The sequence below is a fragment of the Mycteria americana genome, chromosome 3 (genome assembly GCF_035582795.1).
Source record: "Mycteria americana isolate JAX WOST 10 ecotype Jacksonville Zoo and Gardens chromosome 3, USCA_MyAme_1.0, whole genome shotgun sequence".
NCBI classification, from domain to species: domain Eukaryota; kingdom Metazoa; phylum Chordata; class Aves; order Ciconiiformes; family Ciconiidae; genus Mycteria; species Mycteria americana.
This window is the reverse complement of record NC_134367.1, coordinates 23,624,903-23,651,581: the sequence shown is the minus strand read 5'-3', so window position 1 is coordinate 23,651,581 and position 26,679 is coordinate 23,624,903. Positions and strand designations below refer to the sequence as shown.

The following is a 26,679-nucleotide window of genomic DNA, read 5'->3' as shown; positions in this document are numbered from 1 at the left end:
TTTTCCCTTGGCACTCTGTAGCTCAGGACGTACGACAAACTCCCCGTGTGGGTCAGAGTCCCTTCTTTCCAGGATGGGGAATTGTGCTGTAGCAGGTCCCTGACATTGCCTGTTCCATGCTATGTTCAGCTATTCACAGGGCAGAAAGAGACTGAGGATGATTCTGTAGGCTGCTGGTTGTAGTGCTTGTCTCACAGTGAGTAAAGTTCAGTTTTAGTTTCCTCTGCTGAATTTTATAGTTCATAGCTCAAATACATAGCCTGAGTAAGGGACATTGGTTTTGCCCTACTGCAGGAATGTAGAGCTTGACAGAATCTATGTATGACTGATACCTTCTAGTGAATCTCACAGTTACCCCAACCCCCATATTAAATAAACATTTGTTTTATCTTCTTTATCCTGAAGGATCATGTCAACAAGCATCGGTGATTTAAAGCCCAGTCAGACCAGACAAGACTTATGCACTGGAATGCAGCATTTTGGTGTGATACAAATCCATCGGGGATATAAGACAGTGGTTCTGGGCTACTTGCATGTGTCACCGAGTCACAGTGGTGAATACACATGTGTAATCACAGCCCTACCATTTACTAAAGATCTAACTCTATTTCCATTTCAATAAGCAAATCAGATGTAATAAAACATAGAAGTTAAAAATCTCTCATATTCATGCTACTCTGCTTTGCTGTAATTGAATTAAAGTATTAAAACACTTCAATTCATAATCTTTAGCACAATATTAATAGACAGCCAAAGCCTTGTTATTAATTTCATGCATTGGGGAATTATTCTGATGAGTGCAGATTGATTATCTCCATGAAAGAATGATGAATGTTAGAGACTGGAGAGATTGAGATGTTTGGTGATGCCTAGAAGATTTTGCTTGTAAATAAATGATGATAAAGTCTACCAACACACATAAATATATATAATTTTCATATAAACCATATACCTCCCTCCGTTAAGATAATGTTATATTTACTTGAATGTCAGGAAAGAGTCACACAACCTTAATTCTGCTCCCTGAAGCGTATGAAGCACTCCATTTTTGTTGTGTGGTCCTGTATGGCTTCTACTCTGAAGACATACAAAACCCTGGCCATGACTTCAACAGAAGCGGACTCAGGATTTATACCCTGGACAGATATTGTGTAAGTTGCCTGTATACAACATGCACAATTAACACAAAGGTGTCTTTTCCTCTGCAATAACCATATTACAAAATTGCACGTAATATATACGTGTTGTATTGCTTGAGAAATGCCACAAAATCTTGTAATTGAAAATGGTTTCCTATCACAAAGGTAGAGGGGGAAAAGTTAGATCTATATTGATGAAACCAAGATTATAGTCTGATGCTGTAACTCTATTCTTGACAGGTTAAAAGCTTTGCTCAATTGTGTCACTGCTGCACCAGCAATGAGAAACCACTAACAATCAATCTGCTTCTGGCATTCATTACTGTTTATTTAAATGACGTGTTTTAATTTAAATTTTCATTCCATTTGATTGTTCCATTTTTTTTCTATACTCGTAAATAAATTGCTCCACACACAACCTGAGAAAATTTGCCTGGAAAATAATATTAAAACTGGCATTTAGTTCATCCTCCTAACTGAAAGCAGGGCACGATATTTGTCTAATCTCCAAACCTAAATTATTAATCTTCAGAAATATATGTCTTTTTCACTATCAACAGAGCAGGTAGGCATAATAATAAATGTATAATCTTCAGAGTGAGATGACATTTTAGGACAGCACAGCTACCAGTTGGCAGTGTTCTGGAGGGAAGGTAGGGCAATGGGATCCTTGTGCACAAAGTGGGACTCAGTGCAAATTCACTTTTTACCTAAATGGAGCTGAGTTCAAAGAGGAGAAAATTTGAGCAGAACAATACAAATGCTAGGAGAAATTCCTAGATTCCACACCATGGGACTGTCTTTTATTGACTTTAAAGACTGTTTCAGGGCAATTAAGACATTCTGTAGTCATTCGCAACACTCCAAATGTAAAATTCAATAGTTCCTGAAGGATAAGTTTGTGAAAAACATTAGGAAATTATGTCAGTAATTTCTCTTTGGTTAAAGGATGACCCATATTTGGTCAAATACCTACAAAAGCTTTTATGGATGATTAATTGATGAATATACTAAAATAAATTGGTTGTGAGAGTGTTTTGTTTTATTTTTTTCAAAGTATGGGAGATTTAACTCTATGTTTTCTGTTGCTATTCAGCCGTGTTACTAAAGCCCTTGCAGTACTGTGGAAATATCAGCCAGAGGATTAGCAAGGAAAAATCTAGCATCCATGGAATGAAGGGGAGAGAAGGGCTCACTCTCTCTAATGCCTTTTTTACACTATAGATCACTTTACTATGTAGCTATGCCAGCAGAGCTCCTAACCACGATGCAGAAGGTACCAGCAAAACAACCTTACTGCTGGCATAGTTTATACTATAGTTAATTTTTTTGCACCTATCTTAGGAATTTATATGGAAGTAAACTCTGCACGGCTGTTCTCCATTTGAGTTGTGTACTGAAATATTTCAGTGGCCAAGCATGTGGCATTCAGAAGCCCAGGATGTCTTCTGCTTCCCTCTGCCAGACCTTGCCTACAAGCTGTGGGCAGGCACCGCGGCTCCCTGCCAGGCGCCTGCTCTCCCCCTCCCTGCGCCGGTCTCCCTGCTCCCATCACAGAGCTCGCAGGCGGCAGAGTCCTGGCCCTCTTGGTCTTCAATAGCTTTGTGACAATTGAGAGTGTTTTTCTTGTCATCACCTACACACCAGTAATAGCCAAACACAATTTTCAGGCTGTAAAACTGAAACTCCAGTCAGCACTCTTGAGAAACACATATCTTCGCTTGAAGGCACCCTGCTAGTGCAAGTGATCAGATGACTTACCCTGGAAAGAGTTACAGCCACATATATATATATATATTTTATATATATATATGTTATAATAAACACTGAGAACACAAATAACTGCCCCCACAAACAATATATGAACTTTGCAGAGACTCCAAAATACAATTCATGGCAACTGACCAAATAAACAAATTCTGTGAAAAGAAAGAGAGAGAGGTTATTTTTGCTGCAATGATTATCTTCTCCTTTTCTAAGACCTGATGAGTGAAGTTCTTAAAACAACATTATGGGAGAAAAGCTACAGTGAAAGGAAAAATCAATACAGCAATCAGAGAGCTTTCTGTGATCTCAGGGCTATTGTGCTAACGCAGAAAATGAAATTGTTTTCTAAAATGCAGTTCTATTTTAACTCTTCCTGTGATTAAAACAAAACAGAAATGGTATCGTAAAGACAGCCTTCTCCTATGGGATGCAAAGCTATATTTGGTCTTCAGGTACAATTAATATGCCCAGGCCAAAAATAAATGTTTCAGCATTAACAATGACAGTTTGAATGTGCAAACTTTGCTGTGAAGTGTTTTGGGAATAGTAGCTCCTGCTGGAAGATGGAAAACCAGATTTAGTTGCTTCTGGCTCCCCCATTTGCATGTATTTTCTTCAGAGAACTGCCAAATGCTTAAATATGTCAAGATACATTTCATGCTGGGATATCATTAAAATTTAGTTCTTGTAGATACATACCTTTCAACCTCTATAGCTCAAACTGAGGATACAACATGTGTGAAAGACTCAACAGGAAAAAAATTGTTCACACTGAAATTTTAAAATGCTGTGAAGCTCATTCCCTCGGTGAAAATAATTCTTTGATGACTTCCTTTTACTTGATGTAAGCTATATTAGGGTGAAGGGATACCATTTCAAAGATAATGTAATTTGGAAATTATTTGAGGAAGATCTCCTGAAATGAGTCATGTAAAATGGAAAATTGGAAGTCTGGGTGTCACTTTTGACAATCAGCTGAAGACAAACATCTGATTTTGCATACACTATACAGACCTATTCTATAATAATTTCTCTAATCTATTAGGGAGGTCAAAATGTTCCCTCAAACACAAGTAATTAACCCATTTTGGTTAGTTTAAAAAGGGGATTTCAAGGGTCCATTTCAGTTGTGTTTTAGTAACTCTATATCAGGGAATTTCTTTTCCTATATCAGGAACTCTTTCTTTTTCTCTTACAGAGTAGAGTCACTCTGCAAACAGGGAAACATAAAATCCTGATATTCCGTTTTGTTTTCTGACTCAAATGTTCTAGGTTAAAAGGGTATCACTAACTCCGAATATTAATAAAAGCTACTGAAGTCCAATTTGTCTTCATGTCCTGTGTACAATTTACCGAAAACTATCTTCCTAATTGCTGTTTCCCCGTGCAGCAAGGTGTTTCAAGAGTATTTCTGGAGTGCAAGAGCATAGCTTCACATGGTGGGAGGGAGGGAGGTTCTGTACCTGGGAATGGGTAGTCAGCTAAAATCAGCTCCTCCAGGTTTCCTCAGCTTCCTCTGAGTGAGGAAGGAGTGCTGATGTGAGAGTGTTTCCACTGCTCATTTCATGTGGTTGCAGATTTGATCAGGGCTGTGCACGAGGAAGGGCTTGCAGAGGGAGGAGGTAGGAGAAGTCCACCCCTTGCCTGCAGACTTCTCACTGGCCTCCTAGGGAAAGAGATGGGTTAACTGCCTGTGTGTTTCTCCCCTTGCTCCCTAATAATTTTACTCTTTCCAAGGAGATTAAAGTCTCGCTCTTTGAACTTCTGCTTCAGATTGTAAGCACTGGTGTCCCCACATCAGTATCAGGCAACCTTGGAAGCAGGTGCTGTGGGATACTTAATGAAGGCAGATAAATGTCAGTATTCAGCAGTTCAAAGATTTGGGGAATTGAAAAATAAGACATATATGGTAAAAAGGAGTATTAAAAAAATAACCATTATGAAAGAAGGCTTGGAAATCCTCACACAGGCTAAGCAAAGCAAAATATTTTATTATTCGTACTTTAACAGCCCCTAGGAGGGTATTAAAGTCTTCACAGTGTCAACGCAAAGGGAAAATTCTCAGCTCAGCTCTGCCATGATAAAAATAAGGACAAAAACCTACACTCCAGAAAGCACTGGAGGCTGAAGGAAGAAAAACAGCTTTATGGTCTCCCCCACCCCAAATCCTATGTTGCTACTTGGCAGACTTGTACACAATATAGTGGAGAAATATGACTGTAAAATAAAAAATGATGAGGTAAAAACATAGACATTCTTTCTTTTGAAAAGGTCAGCACAAGAAATAGAAATTGGCCTTTTAGTCACCATGCAGGCCTGGCTCAAGACCTGAGGGTAGGTCATAGCAAGAACTCACTGAGGGGGAAAGAAGACGATCAGGAAAGAGTATTCGGAGGCAATGGTGAGATTTGTGAGAGTGCAGGAAAAGATGCTAGTAAGAAAACTTAATATGAACTAATTTGTGATCTGAGAAAATCTCAGCTGAGACAATAATTCAGATTGGCAGGGATTGAAATATTTATAAAACTGAGCCTGAAGAACAAGGATAATTGACCTCAGAGGGAATCACAGGGAGCTGGCTACTGAGTGCTAGGACCACTTTGATATATTACTGTCATTAGTGCTGGCTTGGATCTTGTTCCAAAATAGTCTACATTATTTTTCACTTTATCCCATCACTCCTTTCAAGGTGTCCACAGGACGTGAGAGAATAATAATGATTCTTGACAAAACTATAATAAGAAAATGCAGCTGAACCATCTAATAGTGCATATGCCTGTGTAACTGCAGAAGTGCTTTAACTATTGTTCTTGCCTACTCCTTTCTGTTCTTCCAACAGACCCTTTATGATAGGCAGAAGTGCCTGTAAAGGAATGAAAACATTTTAAAAACGGCTGTTCATTAATAAGAGGCAAATTCTCAGGTTTCAGGAAAACGGCAAAAAAAAGTTCACGTAGGACCACCTTTTGTGCTCTGGCAAATGGTCAAGCACTGGAGCCATACAAGTGAGAAGGAAGAATGTGTCAGAGTTGGAGCTGTGGATGGAGCTATTGCACCATTTGAGCCATATCTAGTACCAGACCTCGATCCTGTGCTTGCCTCTACAGCTGGCTCTTCAACTACTTCTACAAAACCTTACTCTGGGAAACACCAGCTTGCACAGTCGGTTGCAGGACAGGGGTCTTATGTCTAGCGGTTCTGTAGAGTGTCTTTGCTGCTACAAAATGAGTAAGGAAAAACTACAGACCACAACTTTATCCTACCAGATTTCTTATTTTAGCAGACATCTATAAAAAAAGATACTGAAATGTTCTTACTTTCTTCAGAAAGATCGTTTTCTTCTGCTTCTCTTTCCATTTCTTTACACCATCCTTCCATTCTCTTAGTTTCAGTATGTAGCAACTTCATAAACCAAGATCCATCCCGTCGACAAGGAGACATTCGACCAGTCTCTACCGTCTCAATGGCTGGCTCTAGCCAGGGTTCCGGTGGTGGAAGGTTTGAGGTGTCAACTGGGGTCCTATAATCTTCTCTGTAACTGAACAGTCCCTGTGTCCGTACAGTTCTCACTGCGCTGTATTGGGTGGGCGTGCTGGGCTCTGAGTGCTGCTGGAATGACGAGCCAAACTGAAGTCCCTTGTCCTCCATGGTGATGTGTCCTGGAAAGCCCTCCAGTTCCAGGTCAGCCTGGACAGCTGCTGTTACACTGTTTGAGCGCTTGAATCGTCCGTGTCTTGGTGAAGAGGGAAGAAAGAAAAGGGATTAAGACTTATAAATACATACATGATCATAGAGAGGCACAGAATAATGTTTCAGTGAATGGATTCTGGTTTCCTCCTTGGACTTTATGCTAAATATTTTTTCTTTGTGCATATGTCACTAAAATAAGACAGTGCATAACAACAGAGAGGAAAACCCAAATGCATAGTGGCATAATTGATCTGAGCAAAGATACAAAAGAAAATAATTTAAATTATCTCTGGAAGCAAATATTGATTTATTCTCATACTACAAAATACCATGTATCATTACTAAATGAACTGGAAATAACTGGCAGAACTGCAGGGTTACCTTCTATCTCCTGATAGAAGTCTATAAAGTACATGTATAAAAAAAATTCAAATATTAAGAATTGTAATTAGAGAAAATCTCAAAATCTGCTAAGTTAGGACTGTTGAGAATCCTTTAATAAATGAAAAATAGGAGCAGCAGGTTTAAGGCTGTGGTGTTTTTTACTTGCCTCATAGGATGGCCATTAAATGTTGATTTTCTATTGTGATATGGCACCAAATAATGACATTTTCGAAAAGCTCTATGTTAAAAAGTTAGATAGAGAAGCAAAGATTATTTGTGAAATCTTTTCACATCTGAGCCTATTGTTTCAAATTACTTCTAGTCAATGATGGTAAAAGGCAATTAGCAGCCAGATACTGTCTGACAGCTGCCGTGAAATGAGATAATGCTCCCAGTCCAGTACTTAACAGGCAGCGTCTGCCAGGGATAACCTGTGGGTTAGTACATTGGCTAGCAGTTTTACAAAGCTAGAGAAGGACTGAACAAGTGTAAAAGCTGATTCTAGTTTAGGATAAAAGTACCAAGGGTTACATCCTAACCATTATATCCCCGTGTGGACTGGGAAAGCTGGATCAGCATGAGGTGTCCTAGAGAAGGAAGAATATTCCAATATACAGCTCTTTGTATTTGTTCCGCCAAATTATATTAATTATGAAATTATTTATGAAATTATATTAATGAAATTGAAATTATGAAATGAAAATGAAATTATGAAATGAAAATGAAATTATATTAATCCACTATTTTAAATTAAAACTTCCACTTCCTTCCTTCCAATTAAAAACTGAAGAGCTAATGAAATATTAGGCAACTGCTAAGTAATCTCCACAAATTTTACCAAATGACCAGCATGCATATAAGAAATTTGGCTTTGTGAATTATTTAGGGGCAGCACTGGCCAGATGTTTGTTATTAACTCTGTTTACAAATGTGCGTTGTGTTATGAAAAACTACAGGTTTTTGTACATGCTTGAATTACCGTTTTTCATCTTCCACTTGTACGCCAACAGAGTGGTATTCCCGTAGGCCTCTGCTTTCAGTATCTGAATCAGTTGCTGTTTCCACCTAATTCAACACAAAAGATACATCTGCAGTGTGAGCACCGACAACTCAGCACTATTTCTACCTGCACTCATTCAAAATTAATTATGTATTTCCTCTCTTACTGCTAAGAAACAGCTAGCACAGTAAAATAAATGAAATAGGTATTCAGCCTGGTATCATTGTTTTGGTGCTGTGTTTTATAAAGCTTTGCACAAGTACTTCTGTTCTGCTATGTAATTCCCTATTTCAAACCTAAGCAGATGCAATTACTCAGTTCAGTGGAAGCAGGGAGTAAGCTTGGTCTGGAAGAGCTGTTCTTAGAACGAGAAATCCACAGGATAGCCCCTTTTTATATTATTATAAAACAGTCTCATTATAGTCCTTGATTTACAAAATAAAATAAAATCTCAAGTAGCCCGATAAACTTGCAAGTGATAAAAAGAAATGCTGCAATAAAATTTTATTGACAACTGTGTTGACAAATATAGAACCATTTAAATTACGTGAGGGATACAGCAGAATGCCATATCTCACCTTTTTTAATAACGTGGTCCTGAAAATGCTATATCAAGCAAGTAATTTATGCACTTTTTATAGTATTCCCATCTGAAACACACTTACCGAAATATATTCACAGTAGAGTTTTCTTCATAACTGAGACCACATTGGTTTTTCAAGTTTCTGTGGGATTTTATATAACACTCCCCACCACCACACCGCCCCCAAGTCTTTGACACAGACATAACGAGTGCTGCAGCATGCAAATTATCCTGAATCAAGGAGAGTCAGGAAAAAAGAAGAAGAGTAGAACTGACTTTTCCTTTTGAATGGTATTTTCACTGTTAAATAAAAAAAAAATATCAGCAACCAGTTTTTCAATATGCACACTCCATAGGTGAATTCAAAGAGTATCATACCCTATGATGAAGACAAGATAACTTTTCCCCTTGCAGCAGTCACAGGCACCTCTGGAAGGAGCCCAATGGCTTTTGCAGCTGTCTCTCAGCAGGGACCTGCACAGTCCCGATCCCACCAGGTTTCTGGAAGGATGCAGAGAGAAGGGGGAAGGAGGTGGGAAGTGAATGTACATGTGGACTATACTTCTTGAAGAAGCCAGTTGCTGGTAACTTCTCTTTCCATCTTCAAGCTGTAGCTCCATGTACATTCTCATGGAAGGGAATTCCAGCCAGTAATCGGTACACATTCATATTTACCTGGGTGCGGGCCTTGGAGATGTTCATGAAAACAGCTAGTGCAGGAACCCTTTAGTGAATGCTAATGGCGTGCTTGAACTGTACCGTGTAGCCTCAGGCACCAGTTTGCCAAAAGCTCCAGATATTTGTGTGGCAACTGTCAGGGAAAGACACATTTCCCAGCAATTCCATTTATTCTGCATGAGGTCTAGGGAAAAGCGTGCGCTGCCGTCTGTTTCCATCTTGGCAGTTGCATGGAAGCTGGCTATATTCGCTTGGATGGGCAGCACATTGAGAGAACTAAGATATCAGACTTGGTAACAGTCTCCAGGATTTGGTGTTGTCAGTATAAAAAGAAAGATCCCTCTTGACGCTGGCACTGAAAAAAACCCTCAACCACAGAGATAGGCAGCTTGGGGAAAAAAACCCACAACAACCAACCAAAAAACAGACAAGCTGGTTTCCTAGTTAAGGTGGGTCTTGGCTGCAACATGGGTGAGAAGCTTAAGCTGTACTTGGGGGGTCACCCTCTCCTGAAAGAACATTGCTATAAGTAGAACAGCCATAAGGTCCAGTTTCTTAGCGCAAGCGATACCTATCAGGAAAGACACCCTTATTTATAGCATAGAAGGGTCCAAAAGAGTCTTCAATAATAAGTTCAAGTATACGTGAGGGTCTCGGCACTCACCTAGCCCTTTCAGGGATGTGAGAAAAGCTGCATATAAAACATCTTAATTAGAGACAGGTTTGTTTTTCATTAGAGCAGAAATGAATTAACTGGGCCAAGAATGAGAGACTCATCTAGCCTGTTGGCAGTAGGAGAGAGGCAAGTTACACTTGCAGCCTTGACTGCAGTGATGAGAGCTCAGTCAAATATGCAAAGACATGTTTTGAGGAGTGAAGTCAACTTATTCTCAAAGGGAGAGGAGATGGTAGCTAGTCAATAGGAACAGATAACACAAAATGCTTAGACCGTGGCTCTTGGGTGCACCTGTATGAGTGCTAGCAGGAAGATGATGTCCAAGGTGGGGAAACGTTTTCTGGAGGAAGCCTTTTGATGTTGAAATCCATAGCAACATCTGCAGTGGTCAGGAAGTCTAAACTGTTGCTAAGAGCTATGGTATTGGGCTTCATCCCCAAAGCAACCAGAGTCGGTCTGAGTTAAAACACATAATTTAGGAACTTGCTGAGTTTAAACTGCAATAAATAATGCGATCAGAGGGCATGTCTTGAACCAGGGATTTTGTCTCATTCTGGAGATAAGAAGACTGGAAGATCTTGTTAAAGTTGCAGAGACCATGGCCTATCTGATGCATCATGTAACACCTGTGAAAAAGCCAGATAAGTTATCTTGATCTCAGATAGAGTCACTCTAAAGCACTTATTGGAGGAGGAGAGTGACAAGGGAGACGGTGATTTCTGTTATTAAAGAACAGAAAGCACTTGGCAGTTTGGAAAGTGACACTGGAGGGATGCTTAAGACCATGATCTCAAAATCAAGATTTCTTCTTATGTTCAGAAGATGCAGTGGTTATTAAAGTAGATGATAGTGATATAGGAAATCTGATCTCCTGAGCATTTCCAGTCTATTGCCTTGGTAGCGAACAGGCAGGAGACAGGTAATTACCAGGGAATATTAGTGGATTTCATCATGGCCTTACAGGCTTAGCAAAGACAGTCAAATATCTGGTAGTGTTGATGTCAGGTTATGGGAACATTCAGTTTCACGCATTCTCCAAGAGGATGCATGAAGGTTGAGCAATTTGTTTCCTAACTCATGGAAGCAAAGTGCTGGCTGTGACAGAAGGCAGAGGATGAATCTTCTGCAGAGTATCTGTTCAAAGTGAACATAGTAGAAGGTAACTATGCGAGCAGGCTCTAACTTCACAGTGTCCCAGTGATGAGCATAATACCTCTCAGGGCAGTGACACAGGGAACAGGATTTTCCTTTTATATCTCCTGCCTCAGAAGTTTAAAGTATAATGGACAAAACTGCCAACTTGGACGTTATGGACAATAGGTAGTCAGGGTGATTCTGAGTTTGCATCTCTCTCCTTAAAGAAGCAGGAGAAAATGTCAAAGTGCCATGACCAGTTAGTCAAAGGTTGGAGAAGAGACTGGGTCTTTGTGCACAGACTTACATGGCAGCGCTTCTGACAAGGTCTAATGACAGTGTAAAGGAGAGTCACAGTATAACTGATCGTGAATGGCAATCCCAAGGCATGGAAAGAGTCATTGACTCTGTCAGGATTCTTGAGGCTTCTTCACACCAGGTAGGATGCTGATGGCATGTTGAAGTCAGTACACCTGGATTGCTCTGGACCATAGCGAGGACTGTGTTGGACAGCCAACATGGCTTCACAAATTTGGTGGCCTTCTATGACAGGTTACAGCATTGGTGGATAAGGGAAGAGTGACTGATGACATCTACCTGGACTTGTGGAAAGCATTTGATACTGTCCCACACAACATCCTTGTCTCTAAAATGGAGAGACATGGATTTGATAGGTGGACTGGGTGGATAAGGAATTGGCTAGATGGTCACACTCAAAGAATGCAGCTCCATGTCTGGGTGGAGACCAGTGCTGAGTGGTGTCCCTCAGGGGTCTGTATTGGGACCAGTATTATTTAAAATCTTTGTCGGGGGCATGGACAGTGAGATTGAGTGCACCTTCAGAAAGTTTGCAGATGACACCAAGCTGAGAGGTGTGGTTGATACTCTAGAGGAAAGGGATGCCATCCAGAAGGACCTTGACAAGCTAGAGAGGTGGACCCATGCAAACCTCATAATATTCAACAAGGCCAAGTGCAAGGTCCACACCTGGGTCGGGGCAATCCCAAACATGGATACAGGCTGGGCAATGAGTAGATTGAGAGCAGCCTTGCAGAGAAGGACTTAGGGGTATTGGGGGATGAAATACTGAATATGAGCCGGCAATGTGCACTCACAGCTCAGAAAGCCAATCGCATCCTGGGCTGCATCAAGAGAAGTGTGGTCAGCAGGTCGAGGGAGGTGACTCTCCCTCTACTCTGCTCTTGTGAGACCCCACCTGGAGTACTGCGTTCAGGTCTGGGGCCCCCAGCATAAGAAAGACATGGACCTGCTCAAGAGGGTCCAGAGGAGGGCCACAAAGATGATCAGGGGGCTGGAACACCTCCTGTATGAGGACAGACTGAGAGAGTTGGGGTGGTTTAGCCTAGAGAAGAGAAGGCTCCAGGGACACCTTATAGCAGCCTTCCAGTACTTAAAAGGGGCCTACACGAAAGATGGGGAGGGACTCTTTATCAGGGAGTGTAGTGATAGGATGAGGGGTAATGGTTTTAAACTGAAAGAGGATAGATTTAGGTTAGATATTAAGAAGAAATTCTTTACTGTGAGGGTGGTGAGGAACTGGAACAGGTTGCCCAGAGAAGTTGTGGATGCCCCCTTCCTGGAAATGTTCAAGGCCAGGTTGGATGACGCTTTGAGCAACCTGATCTAGTGGAAGGTATCCTTGCCCATGGCAGGGGGGTTGGAACTAGATGATCTTTAAGGTCCCTTTCAACCCAACCCATGCTATGGTTCTATTCTATTCTATGATTCTACTGGACTGGGTCCAAAGGAAAGGACCAACATCATTACTTCCGCATGTGGGATTGTTGATCAAGATCCTTGAACTTGTTCGGATGAACTGTAACTCCAGATGATGGTGTCACTGATGCAGGCACAGGCTCCACAGCATTACCAGCCTGAAGGTTTGACAAGGGAAAAGAAGTTTGTGGGTGGCCAGGCTGAAGAAGCTGAGCAGATGGGAACAAAGGATTCATCAGGGCCTCCTGCTCACTCACATGGCTCAGCATGGAGGGGACAGGACATTGTGGACCAGACCAGACCTGAGCTGAAGCCAGACAAAAGAAGCCAAGCTGACATCTCCTCACGTGTCAATCTTTGCCTTCAGTTCCTTCTAAAGCACTGCACTTCCTTCATAGAGTGATATCCTTAGGATGACTGTTTCTACATCCTGTGCTCCTTGGGACCTACTGAATGAGTCCTGGGGGATGAGGTGGAGGCCAGATTGCTGGACATGGAAATAGGCTAAGGAAGGTCAATGGTATCATACTTGCAGGGCTAACATACAGTGGAGGTGAGCAATGGTCAATGGACAGAGAAGAGCCTTTTGCCTTCCATGAGGATGTCTAAGCAGCTCAGACATAGTGCTGTTGGAAACATGATGGTCTAAAGATATAAACAAGGAAAGTTCCCTACAGAGAACATCAATTTGACCAATTGATGTTGTTGGAACAAAGCAGGCAGACTGGCAGCACACACTTTTCTTCCGTATTGCATATTAAAAGCATATCTGGTTTTGCCAACTACATTGTTTCGTTTAGTAACAGATAGCATGTCTTCTTTTGAACCCTGATTCTGATGTGTGGAGGCAGATTTCACTTTTATGTTTTGGATGGGCTGGTATCTTTCCATTGATGCAACACATTGAGAAAAAGTCTTTTTCATCTACCTATTTTCAAGTGCTTCCTTATTGGTATTTCACCTAGAAGTATATCCTGAATAATTTGCCCAATATGCAATTGATGCCTAGAATTTACAGGCATAAATGAAGTAATCTGCTCTAAAATTTTATTCAAAACAAAATTATCAGGAAAATGATGGCCCAGGTATCAAAATAAAAATGACATTAGTTACCTCTAAATATAAACTCTTGCCAAATTATCCTTCTCTCCAGCTTGCCAAGGCTGACACTGACTAAATGACCAGATGATTGCCTTCATATTTTAATGCTTTCTTTTCCTCACTGTGCCTTGTAACAGCAGGAGAATGCCAAATTTTTTTTGTGTGTATGCAATCTAGGATTGCAAATATTGTAAAAACCAACAAGAACAAAAAAAATAGATCTGGAAAATGGAGGCAAATGCTAACACAAGTAAAAGTGGGAAATAAGAAAATAATTTGCACTCACAAAGAAAAAAATGAACAAATAAATTGCATTTCTGAATGACAGATATTATAAAGATTCCTGCTAGAAGACAGCAGGAAACTCTTTAGATTTAATCAGATTGGCCAGGCTAGATTCAAATGAGCAGAGGAGAAAAAGTAATACATTTGGTTTGATTGTGTGGCTCCTGAAACTCAAATAAATCTCAATAAATTTGTTGTTATTCTCCATGATTCATTATTTTTTTAATACTTGCAGGGGTTCTAAAAGCCTTAATATTTGCAAATTGGCCCACAATCTCAGTAAAGCAAAATAATGTGACAAATTATATGTCTATCTGGTTATGAGGGAGTCTCACACAGAAGAGGAAACAAAAAAATACCCAGACACTGACCAAAAGCAGAAGAAAGAAGAGTAGATCTAATATAGCAGGTCATCTTCCTCTCTCCTTGCAAACAAAGAACTAAAACTTCTTTAAAAATTTGGCACTTTATGCCATGAAAAATGTTGGTTTATGGGCTTATAGTATGCCCATAAGTATTATAATATTAATAGTAAGCGTAATGGAGCATTTTGAGATTATTTCTATCTTATTTGTCTTACCTTTCATAAAGGTGTAACACTCCCCTCCATGTTTTTTGCTGCCAATACAAGGAGCAGAGAATACTATGAATCCTCTGTGCTCAGTCACTGCTGACCGATCCAGCTCAAAATTTGAAAACTAAGTATCAGATACTGGCACTGACTTGGTAATAAATGATCCACAAGTAAATTACACTAACACAAAATTATTTGAATAAATGCAAGTCACTATTGCAAATAACTTGTTATAATCAATCTTGGTTTGGTTTTAGGCACTCATTCTAGAAAAGGATGCGTGAACTGACTAAATTATTCCTTCAAAGTATATACTAAGCTTTTTTAGCTGATAATTTTAACTACTTAAAAGCAATCTTTATTTCTGTATTAAAGTATTATTCTACTCTTAAACATGAGCACTGCAACATGATATTGTAGTGTCCTAAAAATTCCAGTCTAAGCTTCTATACGTACTGTCTCTAAGGGAGACTTGAAGTTAATATATTCAATGCATAAGAAAACAGATTTTAACCTGGTGTCTTTTGCTTCTCTCTCATAAGCATCAGTAATAAGAGTCCTTCAGGCCACATTATCTCTCCCCATGCAACTTCACTGCCCTCAGTGGGTTTTTGCTGCTATAACGGATTTGTTCTATAATTAGAATTTAATAAACAATCTGTCTGATGATGCACAGGAAGGGAAATAATTCACCTTTCCTCTCTTGCATAGGCTTCTCAGTGATAACAAGAGTAAAAAAGGGAAGAAAACACTACATTTGACACTAAATCAAGTACATGTAATTGTGAATGCAGATAACCATTCTTAGGTACAGGGAGATCTCATTTGTATGCGGTGACTTCAAAGTAGGAAAAATACTTCAAATAAAGCTACAGTGCTAACTGGTACTGCTTTCCTTAACTGATGGAATACTTTTATCAGCCAAAAAACATATACTCTTTCAAGATAATCTTTAGAAACCCACCAAAATAAACCTACAATTTCATGCTTGAGTGATTTTTTGTGCCTCACCACAGGGCTCCATTTTGCTACTCCACTACTTCCCAGCAGAACATCTGGACTACTCAAATACGTTGCGTGGCACAGTAAGTGCTAATTACCACAAGAACATCCTACAACGGGTTGAAAACTTCCACTGTCTTTTAAGAAAGCACTTTTTGCTAAAAATGCATGCCACAGTTTAGAAACGGGATTCATGTCAAGCTAGTATGAGTTAGTAACAACGAAATAATGCACACAGCAGTGGTTGCTCATAACGTTTTTGGTGCATTTAATGCTAAGTGGCAAATTGTTCTGAACCAACAAATATTCTGCACGGCAGCAATCTGGGTCTTCCCCACTTTGAATGTTTCATTATGTTAGATGGCAGTTAAGAAAATGAGCAACAGTAATTTGTGAAAAGAGTAAAAAATTAGATGGCTTTAAAATAACTATAGCTTTGTTTTAACTACAATTCCAACTGCTAAGCTTTTTGACAATCGGGGAGGCCAAAATGCAACCACTGGATGGGAACTCTGCTAACCGGCTAAGCCTGTGAATTCTGACTTACATATATATGCGTGCGTGTGTGTGTATAGGTCAATGTTAACTCTAAAGGCCAGGTTATAGACTCTGTACCATGGAGGTGTTATCAAAACTTTCAGTGACTTCTGCAGGCCGAGGACTTCACTTCTCTCACAAAAGCACAGTCTGACAGTGATTTTAGGAGCAGAATTAACAATGCTTACCTCTAAAACTTTGGCTCATTTATGATCCAAAGACCAGTGTAATCAGTGCAAATATTTCTTTTGATTACTATGTATACACTGAAGTAGAGCACTGACAAGGATGGTATAACCTAAACAGTACAAAGAAAATGTAGATACTCATCCAAGTAAGTATGCCATGTGGGTACAAAATGCTTTTCCTTAAAGGGAAATTCCAGTTTGAGACTGCAGAGTTTCTTGAACAAAGTTTTTACCATACGATGTTAATAATTTCATTAAATATATGTAGAAATATTAAGCAGAAGATCCCCTTTTGACAGAAAAAATTAGGCACTAATCCTCCTGAGTACAGCTTTTGATATATAAGAACAATTTATTTAATGAAGATTCTGGAGATTAAAAAAGACCCTAGATATTTTGAAGCGTGATCTCCTGACGATAAATGAAGATGACAGAGTCCATTTTCTACGCTACAATTACTGCTCATCTCCAAAAATATCATCATGAATCAGCTTCCACACTTACAACATTTGTGTCCATCTCATCTACTTCCAGGGTTTCTGTTCATTTTGAGAAGCCTTGGTGTCTTTTAAATAGAGAAGAAACGAAGGACTACATGTTTTGAAATACTTGAAATAAATAAGGAGTAATTTCTTGACATGTTTTCTCATATATTTTACAATCCAAATGCTTTGAATATGAAATGCTTTGTAACTAGAACACTTTTTGAATGTTAATCATTAGCGTATATACAAGGGTGTGCAAAAGAGCAAGGAAAATCCCTGAAAATATATTAGCAATAACCTTGTTGTTGACTTAGTGGTTATTTTACTCCAGACAATCTCTACCCTCCATTTTAATTCAAATACTTTGATTAGTCTTCTGCTGTCATGATAGAACACAGATATGAAAGCTATAGCTACTAGTATTACTAGAGTTTTATTCTTTGTTATATATATATATATATATATATATTCTTAAGAATGCTGACTAAATTTTTAATCCCAGAATCAGTATTTTGCAATTCGTTTGAATTTAAGAATCAGCATTTTTTTCCAGTGCCTCCTGACATGTCTGACAATATTCCTCTTGATTTAAATATGGCAGTGAAAAAAAAAAAAACAACCAACAGCTATTTTCTGGTAAAGCTTTGCTTCTGAAGCTTTTTTTTGTTCAAAATTCCCATCTGGTATAGGGCTAACATACTGTGAGATGCGTTACCATATCTGTGTTTTCCTCTGTCCTTGCAGACTGGGTTCTACTGATCATCACAGTCAGTCCGATGCTCCCCTAAGAGCTTGGGCTCCCTGTGCACGTGAATACCAATCCTATGGCACATGCCTGGCATGCCAGAACTTTTTAAAAGAACTTCTATTCATTACATGTACCCTACACAAATCATATATACCGAAGACGTGGGAGCCCTAGGCTGGGTCCATAGCAGTTCCACGTGCAGAGGCATCGCTGGTCATTCTTTATCTTTGTGCCTCTCTGCTCCTCTATGAAGCTCCATTGGCACGCGTTCTCACACCAATGTGTTAAAGGAATGAAACATTAAAAAATGCACAAATGAACCATCCTGATAGCAAATTAATTAATGCAAATAAATGCAAATTCAATGCATTACCCTGGCATGGCATGCTAATGGGAAAACAAGTCATTTAGTCAATCAAGGAAATATGCAAATAAAAAACATCCTTTTCTAAGGTGCTTTGATGCAGAAGTCTAAAAGAAATTAGATACTTCAACTGTATTTTGGGGCATAAATTACTATTTACGTAGTTTACAATAAGAGTGTTCTACCCTGTGTTTTTATTCCTTACAATCCTGGCAACAGAAATACAACAAAATGCATTTTCTGCTTAGAAGTAGTGCAGAAAGGTATTTTTCACACTAATGTGAAGTTTGAAACTTACTGCAGAAAAAAACCCAAACAACTAAAATGTGCTCTCCGGATACTGTGTTGAGGGTAATTTTGCAATTTTAACCTTATCTAATGCCAAATGGTACAACCAAGCAGTTTGTACTTCTCAAAAGATAACAAACAGCTCATCCTTCTAAGACCTGCTGTTGCAAACAATATTTGCCTTTTTCAGTGTGTGCACCTGAGGACCAGTATTATGGGCCAAGCATCAGATGATAAGTTGCTACAGAAGATCCACTGCTTCCATGGAAATCATTGCAGAGATGTTTTTGTGGGTTATAAGCGCACATTATTAAACACACCACATACCAAGAAGGGTCAGAGCCCAGTGAAAAGTACTGGTCATCACCTGCAGTAAGAAACAGGATCAAGTGATGTAATCAAAGTTTCAGAATTAATTGCTGAAATACCAGGACTGGCTGAAGCAAGACTATTTAACTTTGTTAGATACCACTGTGCACAGCTGCTGTAAAGAAGAGATAAGAACAACACTAGATACTATTCCTTTCTGAAGAGTAAGTTTCAGGTTAGGGGCTAAAAGGTACCAAAAATTACTTGCTGCTCCTTTGAGCTTTTCGCTGTTACCTGCTAAGCCTCTTCTCTGAACAACTTAGGATACGCTAATTACTTTGTAAAACGTTTGAAAAGTAGCCATCTGAATATTTTACCATTGCTGTTAAATTGCATTCTACTCTTCTGCATCTAAAAAAGCAGAAGCAAATACTTTTATGTCGAGAAATGGACAAGCAACTCGCTGGCAAAGCCTATGCCTTCCCATCAGTCTAATACGTTGTGGAACAGCAAGATTATAGCACACTAAGATGTTAAACAGTGAAGTTCAATCAGTAGCTGTGACATGCTTAACCCAAATACTTTTCTCTGATTGTATTTTGAAATTAATGGAAATGGAATTACTACTTTTTAAAGAAAATAATATACTTCCTAGTAGATGAACAGTCACTCACTGGGCTTTGTTAAATGGACTGTTACCTTCTCAAGATCTACATTGCTGTCTCCACGATACCTGTAACTATGCCAAATACCTGGCATTTCCTCTATAGCTGATCTGGCAAACCCAGAGATTTTTAAGCACAGAAGTGAACCTAGTGATGTAAAAGGGAATATTCACATACTTAAAATTATATATCTGTCTAAGTAACAGCAGAACAGAAGCCTAAATTTTCCTCTATTCCTGTGTCTCAAAGGACTTTGCATTCTTTGCAAGTTCAACTTTCTGATTTTTATTACTACTTGGTATTTTCTAGAGATTTAAACGAATGACCATTGCTATCTATAGTGCTTTCCATTTAGTAGAAGGAATAGCGTTCAGAATTTGCATTTGGAATTGTCTTATTTCATTCACCTGAAACAACACAACATAACCGAGGTTTCCACAGCCTGACAGACATTTTGTCAGGTGAAATAAATATTCAAATTTTTGGTGGACAAATGGAGGAATGCTCAAAGACTGTGCTCATTAACGTTATTTCATTATTTGCCATCTATAATTATGCTGTATCTGCACCAGCACATTTCCTTCTCTTCCTTGGTACCTTCTCCCCAGCACAACTGAAAGTAAGGGCAGGGAGGGCTCTTTTTAGGGAGAATAACTTGAAGATCCGGCAGCATTACACATTTTCCAAGGTCAAAAGAGAAAGATAATGGAAAAAATACAGTTAAGCATTTTGAAGCTGGTGTAATTCTATAAAAAGGACTGTGAATTCATGGAGGGAAGGAGATGAACATGCTGTTCACCTGTAGCTCTGCAGTATAATTTTCATATCAAGTGTTAATGACAGGTAACCTCCCTAGAGATTTATTCATTCATTTTCTTCCAGGTACAGCATATTAGCCAAAGACTTTTCTGCACAGCCACATTGCCATGATGTGAATTACAATTAGTGCCAAGCAGCCAGGGGTTGTTTGTTAGATTATTAGAGCCAGTGAAGCTGAATGACTCATTCTATGCTATTCACAGAAAGAAGGCAAGCAATTCATCACAGAACAGATGTTAATGATAGGCTACCTGGATCCCTATAGAGGAACGTCGACTCTTAAGAAACTCCTCTGCTTTTGTCACTAAAATGGCCTTGTCACTGGTTCGTATCGAGGTGCTCTGGCTCTCGGACGCGTGGCGCTGCGCAGCCGCAGTTTCCAAGGCGAGATTCATGGCCTTGTTACTGTCCAAACTGTCTGTGGAGTTGTACATCCCTCGCCCGTCCTGCGGCCACGGGGAAATCCTCTGAGTCCGGCTGTCGTGATATGCGTCCTGGGTGGATTCTGTGCTGCTCTGTGCCGTGACTGAGATCAGTGGCTTGGAAGTGGTACGAGGGGGTACCGGTGGCGGTGTTTTTTTGTAACTTGTGTAAGTTACAGCTATGGAAAGAATTAAAAAAAAAAAAAAAAAAGAAAAAGAGAAATCAAGATTAATCTGATGGAAACTTCACAACAGAAATCACCTTATCATTAAGATTAAGCTACTTAAAAATGAAGACGGTACAACGTAGGACTCTGTGGACCTCATTAGCTGAACTTGTCCCTCAGAGTCAGATGGGTATCCACAGCAAAATTTTATTTCAACCAGGAAGCAAGGGGTGGAAATTGGAGGCCCAGATTATGGTGAAGATGAAACAGAGTTCGTGAGGATTTGTGTGTGTTAAGACTTGTGCTGGGTATGTACACACTGGGGCTTCTCAGGTTGTTTCTGTGTGGAGTAAAGCTGATTAGAAAAATACAGGAAGGTTTTTTTTCTTGTTATCATCTGAACTGTGGGCTCTGTATTGATACAGTGTATTAAGAAAGTAGCATCAATATAGTGGAACAAAATATTATTCAGAAACTTCTACTTTACAGTATGCCACACTTTAACCTTTAAAAATACTTCCAGGTGTACTGGCTGGAATTAGGCAAGGTTGGCTACTTACACAAGAAGCATATGTTTTAAAAATATCCACAGTGCGCTTAATAAAAGGAAATTCCAGGCATGCAAAAAATGTTACAACATCTACAAAGTTACGAGATACTTGGACAACAAGCAAAAACTAAAATAATACCGAAAGCAGTGACTTTTTATCTATTATCCTGCAGTAAGCCCTAAACCCTTAGAACATACATTGAAGGGGGATATACTTAAATGCAGAGAATATGGAAATATAGATATAAAAATGGGTCTGAAACACTGGGAGAACTGGATATACATGAGCAGAACTAAGACTTTTAGTCTGATGAGCAGAGCAGGTCTGAGGCTGGTTTAACATAGATTCTGTCTTGGCTCAATAAAACATCCAAGAAAGCTCTACAGATGCAAAATTGTGCCAATACTGCTTCCTTACAAAATTTTAGAGATTTCATAGAGACAGGTAGTTAGTCATTAATATCACACAGCTGTATTTTCTAATTGTCTAAGCCCATTATACTTTTTTGGTACTAATAAGAGCATTTCTGTTATGGAAGTGTTTTTTCCCCAAAGCACATATAATCATAATTCATAAAATTATCAACTGATAAAAAAATGCATCATGATATAGCTTTCTGTATTCCTGTACAGGAAAATCAAGTCCAACTAATTTATTGTATAATTGCAGGAAGATAAAGAAAATGGTTATGTTTCCCTGTATCAATAATGCTGAAATAGCATAATGTATACATGCAGAGACCAGGATAATGAATGACTTCAGGAAAAGGTTTGCCTTTTTCTGGTGTTGTTAAATGCATTGGACATTGCAACAGTGACTCAGGAATCCTTGGAATTCGGGTTACTTGAGTCCAAAAAGGATTCTAGAAGAGTTCCTCTTCCCATTACACAAATATGGGCTGATGAGTCAATGAAGGCAGAAGGAGCGCCTCTCCTGTCGTGCTTTTTGATATGAGGCTATGTAGCAGCTCTCTGGAGAGAAGAGACCGGTTTGGGAATTTGCTGATACCTGGGACTGCTGAGCCTGTATTGCCAGGCTAGTCTATGGAAAAAGTGAGCCTCAAGAAGACTACTCTTAAATTTTGATTCTTGATAATCATAAATAAAAGGGTTATCATAAATAAAAGAGAGCGAGGCAGAGCTAGGAAGTGAAAACCTTCATTTGAAGCACATTTTGAATTACTACTGGTGCCGCTCAACTCTGGTAGAGATTTAAAGAGAGTCTTGCTCTGAGCTAAATTGCTTTAACAGAGTGAAACACATGAAAACATGCTCTTCAGATTCTCAGACTGTATGCTTTTTTTGAAGTGCCGTTTTGTTGTCCTATCACCAATTTTATCTCCTGTCAGTTTTGTAACCAGCAGTTAAGAAGAAAGAAAAACCCAGTATTTTTCAGACGCTTTAGGGAATACAGAAAGTTCACGAAAGAAGGGAGAGGCTGTAAAGCTTGGAAATTAAGACAGTGTCTCATGAGCTCAAGCAGTGGCTCTAAGGAATGTTTCCACTAAGAGAGTTGCCATAATACTGCTCCCCTCCCTTCCCCCTGCAAACGTAGATGCAAGTGATCAAAGTGCTGGAAAACATTAGAGATAGAGACAATGGGGTGAAATAGGGTGAGTGAAATCCAGAACAGGAAGCTATTTTTACCTATAACATAAGACAGGTTATCACTGTTATAACTAATTTACTGTTTTTTACTGTCTGTCTTCATGCAAAAGAATAGCAGTGAATAATGAAACCTATGGTAAATGTGATAATGAAACATCGCAAGCAAGTATATCCCTACTACTCAGGCAGCACATCACTTCTCTGTCTAATGAATATAAATGTTAAACTGCTGTTGCAAACCTTCACAGCTAACTTAATCTTCCTTTACATTTCTAAAAAAGAAAAATTCTCCTTGTGGCAAAACCAAAACAGTCACTTGCTTTTTTTTTTTTTCTTTTTTTCCCCTAGGATTGAATATTTTATTCTGGAAATTTCTGATTGTTTTGGTGGAGTGAGATGTCTTAAAGCCACCAAGTATTACAGTTACTGCAGTATTCTGGCAAGTATTTGATCATGAGCACGAAACAGGAATTAAAAAACCCACAGATGTTCCACGAGGAGAAGAAACCAGGAGAAAGACTGAAAGTTTGTGAGAAACTGGCTACATATGTACAGTGAAATATGGCAGGAAGAAATCCGATTAATTTCTAAGCTACAGTCACAGAGATCAAATATTGAGCAGGGAATAAAAAAATCCATCTCTACACAGTTAATGAGTTCATATCTGGAACAACAGTTTCAGAGCTACAGAAATCTGGGACTAATTGGAGACTGTAACAAAATCAGGTAAGAGGATGGAGGCGTGAATTTGTGAGGCAAATCTTGCCACCGAATTCTATTTATTTGCTTTAATCACTCAAGCAGTTCTAGTGAAGTAAATGGGGTAACTTAGATGAATAATGTGACCAAGACTTGTCTTAGATAAACTCGGTATGTGTTGCTGATTTAGGAGATGACTACATAATAGATTAGGGGCTTGTTAAAGGAGAAAAGGAACCCTGTAATCCACAGTTTACTGTTCATGCTTGGTCTCAGGTCCCTAATAAATAAGTATTGGCTTAAGGTCTGAAGCGTGAAATTTTATGCCGCTTTCAAAATTTTTTGCCATTAATTATTACGTCTGTGAATATTCCTGTTATCAACAGTAAAGTCTTTTTCTCTCATATTCAGTTCTTGGCCCTAGCAGTCATACATACCACGTATTACATATGGGAAGAAGCATTGCCTTTTCCTAACAGAAAATGAACTTCCTTTTCATTTATCATCCCCTTCTTATGCTGATGGACAGGAGCTCCTGTCAGCTTTGCATCATTCGCTACTTTGCAAATTTTATTGGCCTTAGTGGTTATTAGTTCCAAGTAAGCGCATGAAACCTCCTCAGCGCTGTTTCCTGTCTTCCCCATATATTGGTCCATCATTCCGCAAACTCCAGAGCTGCGGTGGGTTTTGCTGGCCCCGCAGGGAGGGCTGGTGCCGGGCACCGCAGCCCCAGGGTACCGCGCGCTGGCCAAGGGCAGTGCGCGAGGAACTCCAGCCAGGGCACCGGTGCTGAACTGGGAAGAAGAAGACTGGGATGGAGGGTCCTCGTCTTCAGTCACAGCAGGACAAGCTGGGTGTCAGAGCCAGCGCAGCGGCCGGGGATGAAACACAGCACGAGGACAGGGGCATGCAAAAGCAGAGCACCAGGAGGGCAAAGCTGTTGCAGTACGACTTCAGACTGATTTAAATTGTGGACTTCAGCAGAAGCAGAGACATGCTTCATGTTTTGACATATAAAGCATCAATCCTGGATAATCTGCTGTTGTTTCTGTGGCTCACAGAAGATGACCAAAGATTTCTGATTTCTTTCATTTTCTGGGTAGTTTTAGTGTTATTATGCTGGGCATTCCTGATATTTCTCTCACCAATCCTGCTGCTGAGCAATGAAGCTCAAGCAAAGTAAAAGCAACGGCCTTCTGCTATGCTGTTAATCAATTTGTAAAATCTATAGCTGCTCTGAAATGCAAAGAAAAAGAAAGTAGATGGCACAAGAGGTAAATATATCTTTTTAATGTTTAAACTAAACACAGAAGGAATTATGAAAAAGAAACTAAAATTTTCCTTCCAGTTGTATTCAAAGGCTGTCTTAATATAGAAAGCTGAAGTTATTTTTTCCCTTTTTTAATAAAGCGGGAAAAATATTTTTTTGGAGCTCATAAGATACAGTCTATCTCCATCTGTTAGCTTATGATCATCAACCAAAAATTATAAAAATGGTAAAAAACCTGTTCTAATTCTAAACTATATGGGTATTTCAGACTTCCATGTGAATCAAAGTATTAACTGTTCAGGTACTTGCCCCACTTCAACATAAACTTGTGCAATCGGCTCCACTGGCTTTTCCTTTAAGGAAGGACATTGTTAGAGAACTGGAGAGAAAACGAAATGGTTCTGTGCTGCTTCATAGTGGGCTAGACTAAACAATGATGAAAGCCAGGTATAAATTGCTCAGGAGAAAGGAGCAGGTAGCAATGCAGCATAACATGCATTAATTTGTCACTCAGGCAGGAAAAAGTGTAACACATCCATTTGTTTTTGTAAGGATCATTGCCTGTATGTAAAGACTGCAGTGCCCATTCATGCCAGCTCCACTTATCTTCTCCTGGCACAAGACTTACATTCGGTACCTTAGCTGCCAGATGACCCTCACATATACAAGATTGCCTATCAGTGCTGAATTTGGCACAGAGATGGCTACAAGTGACCTGTCCTGTAAACCACATTAATTTCTCTCATGTGCTTTGTGATCCCAGCTGGGAAGCAACAGTCAGAACCAGAGTATCAGGCATTATGGCAATACTGCAGAGTAACCAAGATGACAATCCCAGCACTGGAGAACTGGCAATTTGACGGTTTGGACACATACAATAGAAATCCAAGGAAAGTTTCCTGATAATTCATAAGTAACAGGATTTTTTAAATTTAATTGAGATACCTGGAAGCAGAATATCCCTCTTAATCTACACTGCATTTGACTAAACTTGCTTAAGGTTACTGTTGCTACAGCCATAGAAATAAGTCAGTTACTCTGCCCATATTTCAGTGCCAGGACAGTTCGTACTAGAAATAAAATGACTAAAATAATTCAATTTAGATATAACTTCGGGTTATCCATAGAGATTCACAGACAAAAAGCAGAAGGAGAGACGTGATATATTTGATGAAATATCAGTGGCCGTAGGTGACATTCAGAACACCTTTCAAAAGGCAGCCTTTTAATAAATCACTGCTGTTGGTCCATTTGCAAGATAGAGTCACCTGAGGGGTTTTCACAAATCAATATAACCACCAAGCACTTAGTCAAAATAACATTATTTAGGCTGAGATCACAAAGTTAACTGGATGATGAATTTACATGAAAGCACCATCAATTAAAGGAAGCGGTTGTCCCTTATGACACATGGCAGGAGTAAACTGGATTTTCTGTTTTGTAAGGAGGTTTATTCAGAAGGAGGATAATTACTCTGCAGGGAGCGTGGAGCTGCCCTGGAGGCAGAGCTCCCAGGGGCACGTTGCTGCAGGAGGAACCACAGCACGGAGAGAAACGCAGTGCAGACTCCCAGGCTGACACTAGATCTTCTGCTTTGCACAGGGAAGGTGAATGCTAGCCCTGAAACCCTTTCCTCAGAAGAGGAAAAAGAGACCTTCTCATAACGAAAGGCCGCAATTAAATCTACTCCTGTATGAAAAGAGTACTCAGTTATTGGTATAGTCTTTTGACCATCATGAATACTGTTCTAGCCAAAGGTTTTTACAGTCCCTGCTAACATGGCTGTCCTTGAAATGCCCTGAACTCTCTT

The 26,679-nt window shown here is 39.5% G+C and overlaps 1 protein-coding gene across 1 annotated transcript in view; it reads right to left on the bottom strand.

The window, feature by feature from the left end:
• The window catches only part of DLGAP2 (DLG associated protein 2), a 478,821-nt gene that overhangs the window by 9,873 nt on the left and 442,269 nt on the right, over positions 1 to 26,679 (bottom strand). The window contains 5 exon segments of the mRNA XM_075498032.1: positions 6,224 to 6,639; positions 7,960 to 8,068; positions 16,251 to 16,265; positions 18,278 to 18,281; positions 20,405 to 20,754. Coding sequence (XP_075354147.1) covers positions 6,224 to 6,639; positions 7,960 to 8,068; positions 16,251 to 16,265; positions 18,278 to 18,281; positions 20,405 to 20,754 — 894 coding nt within the window.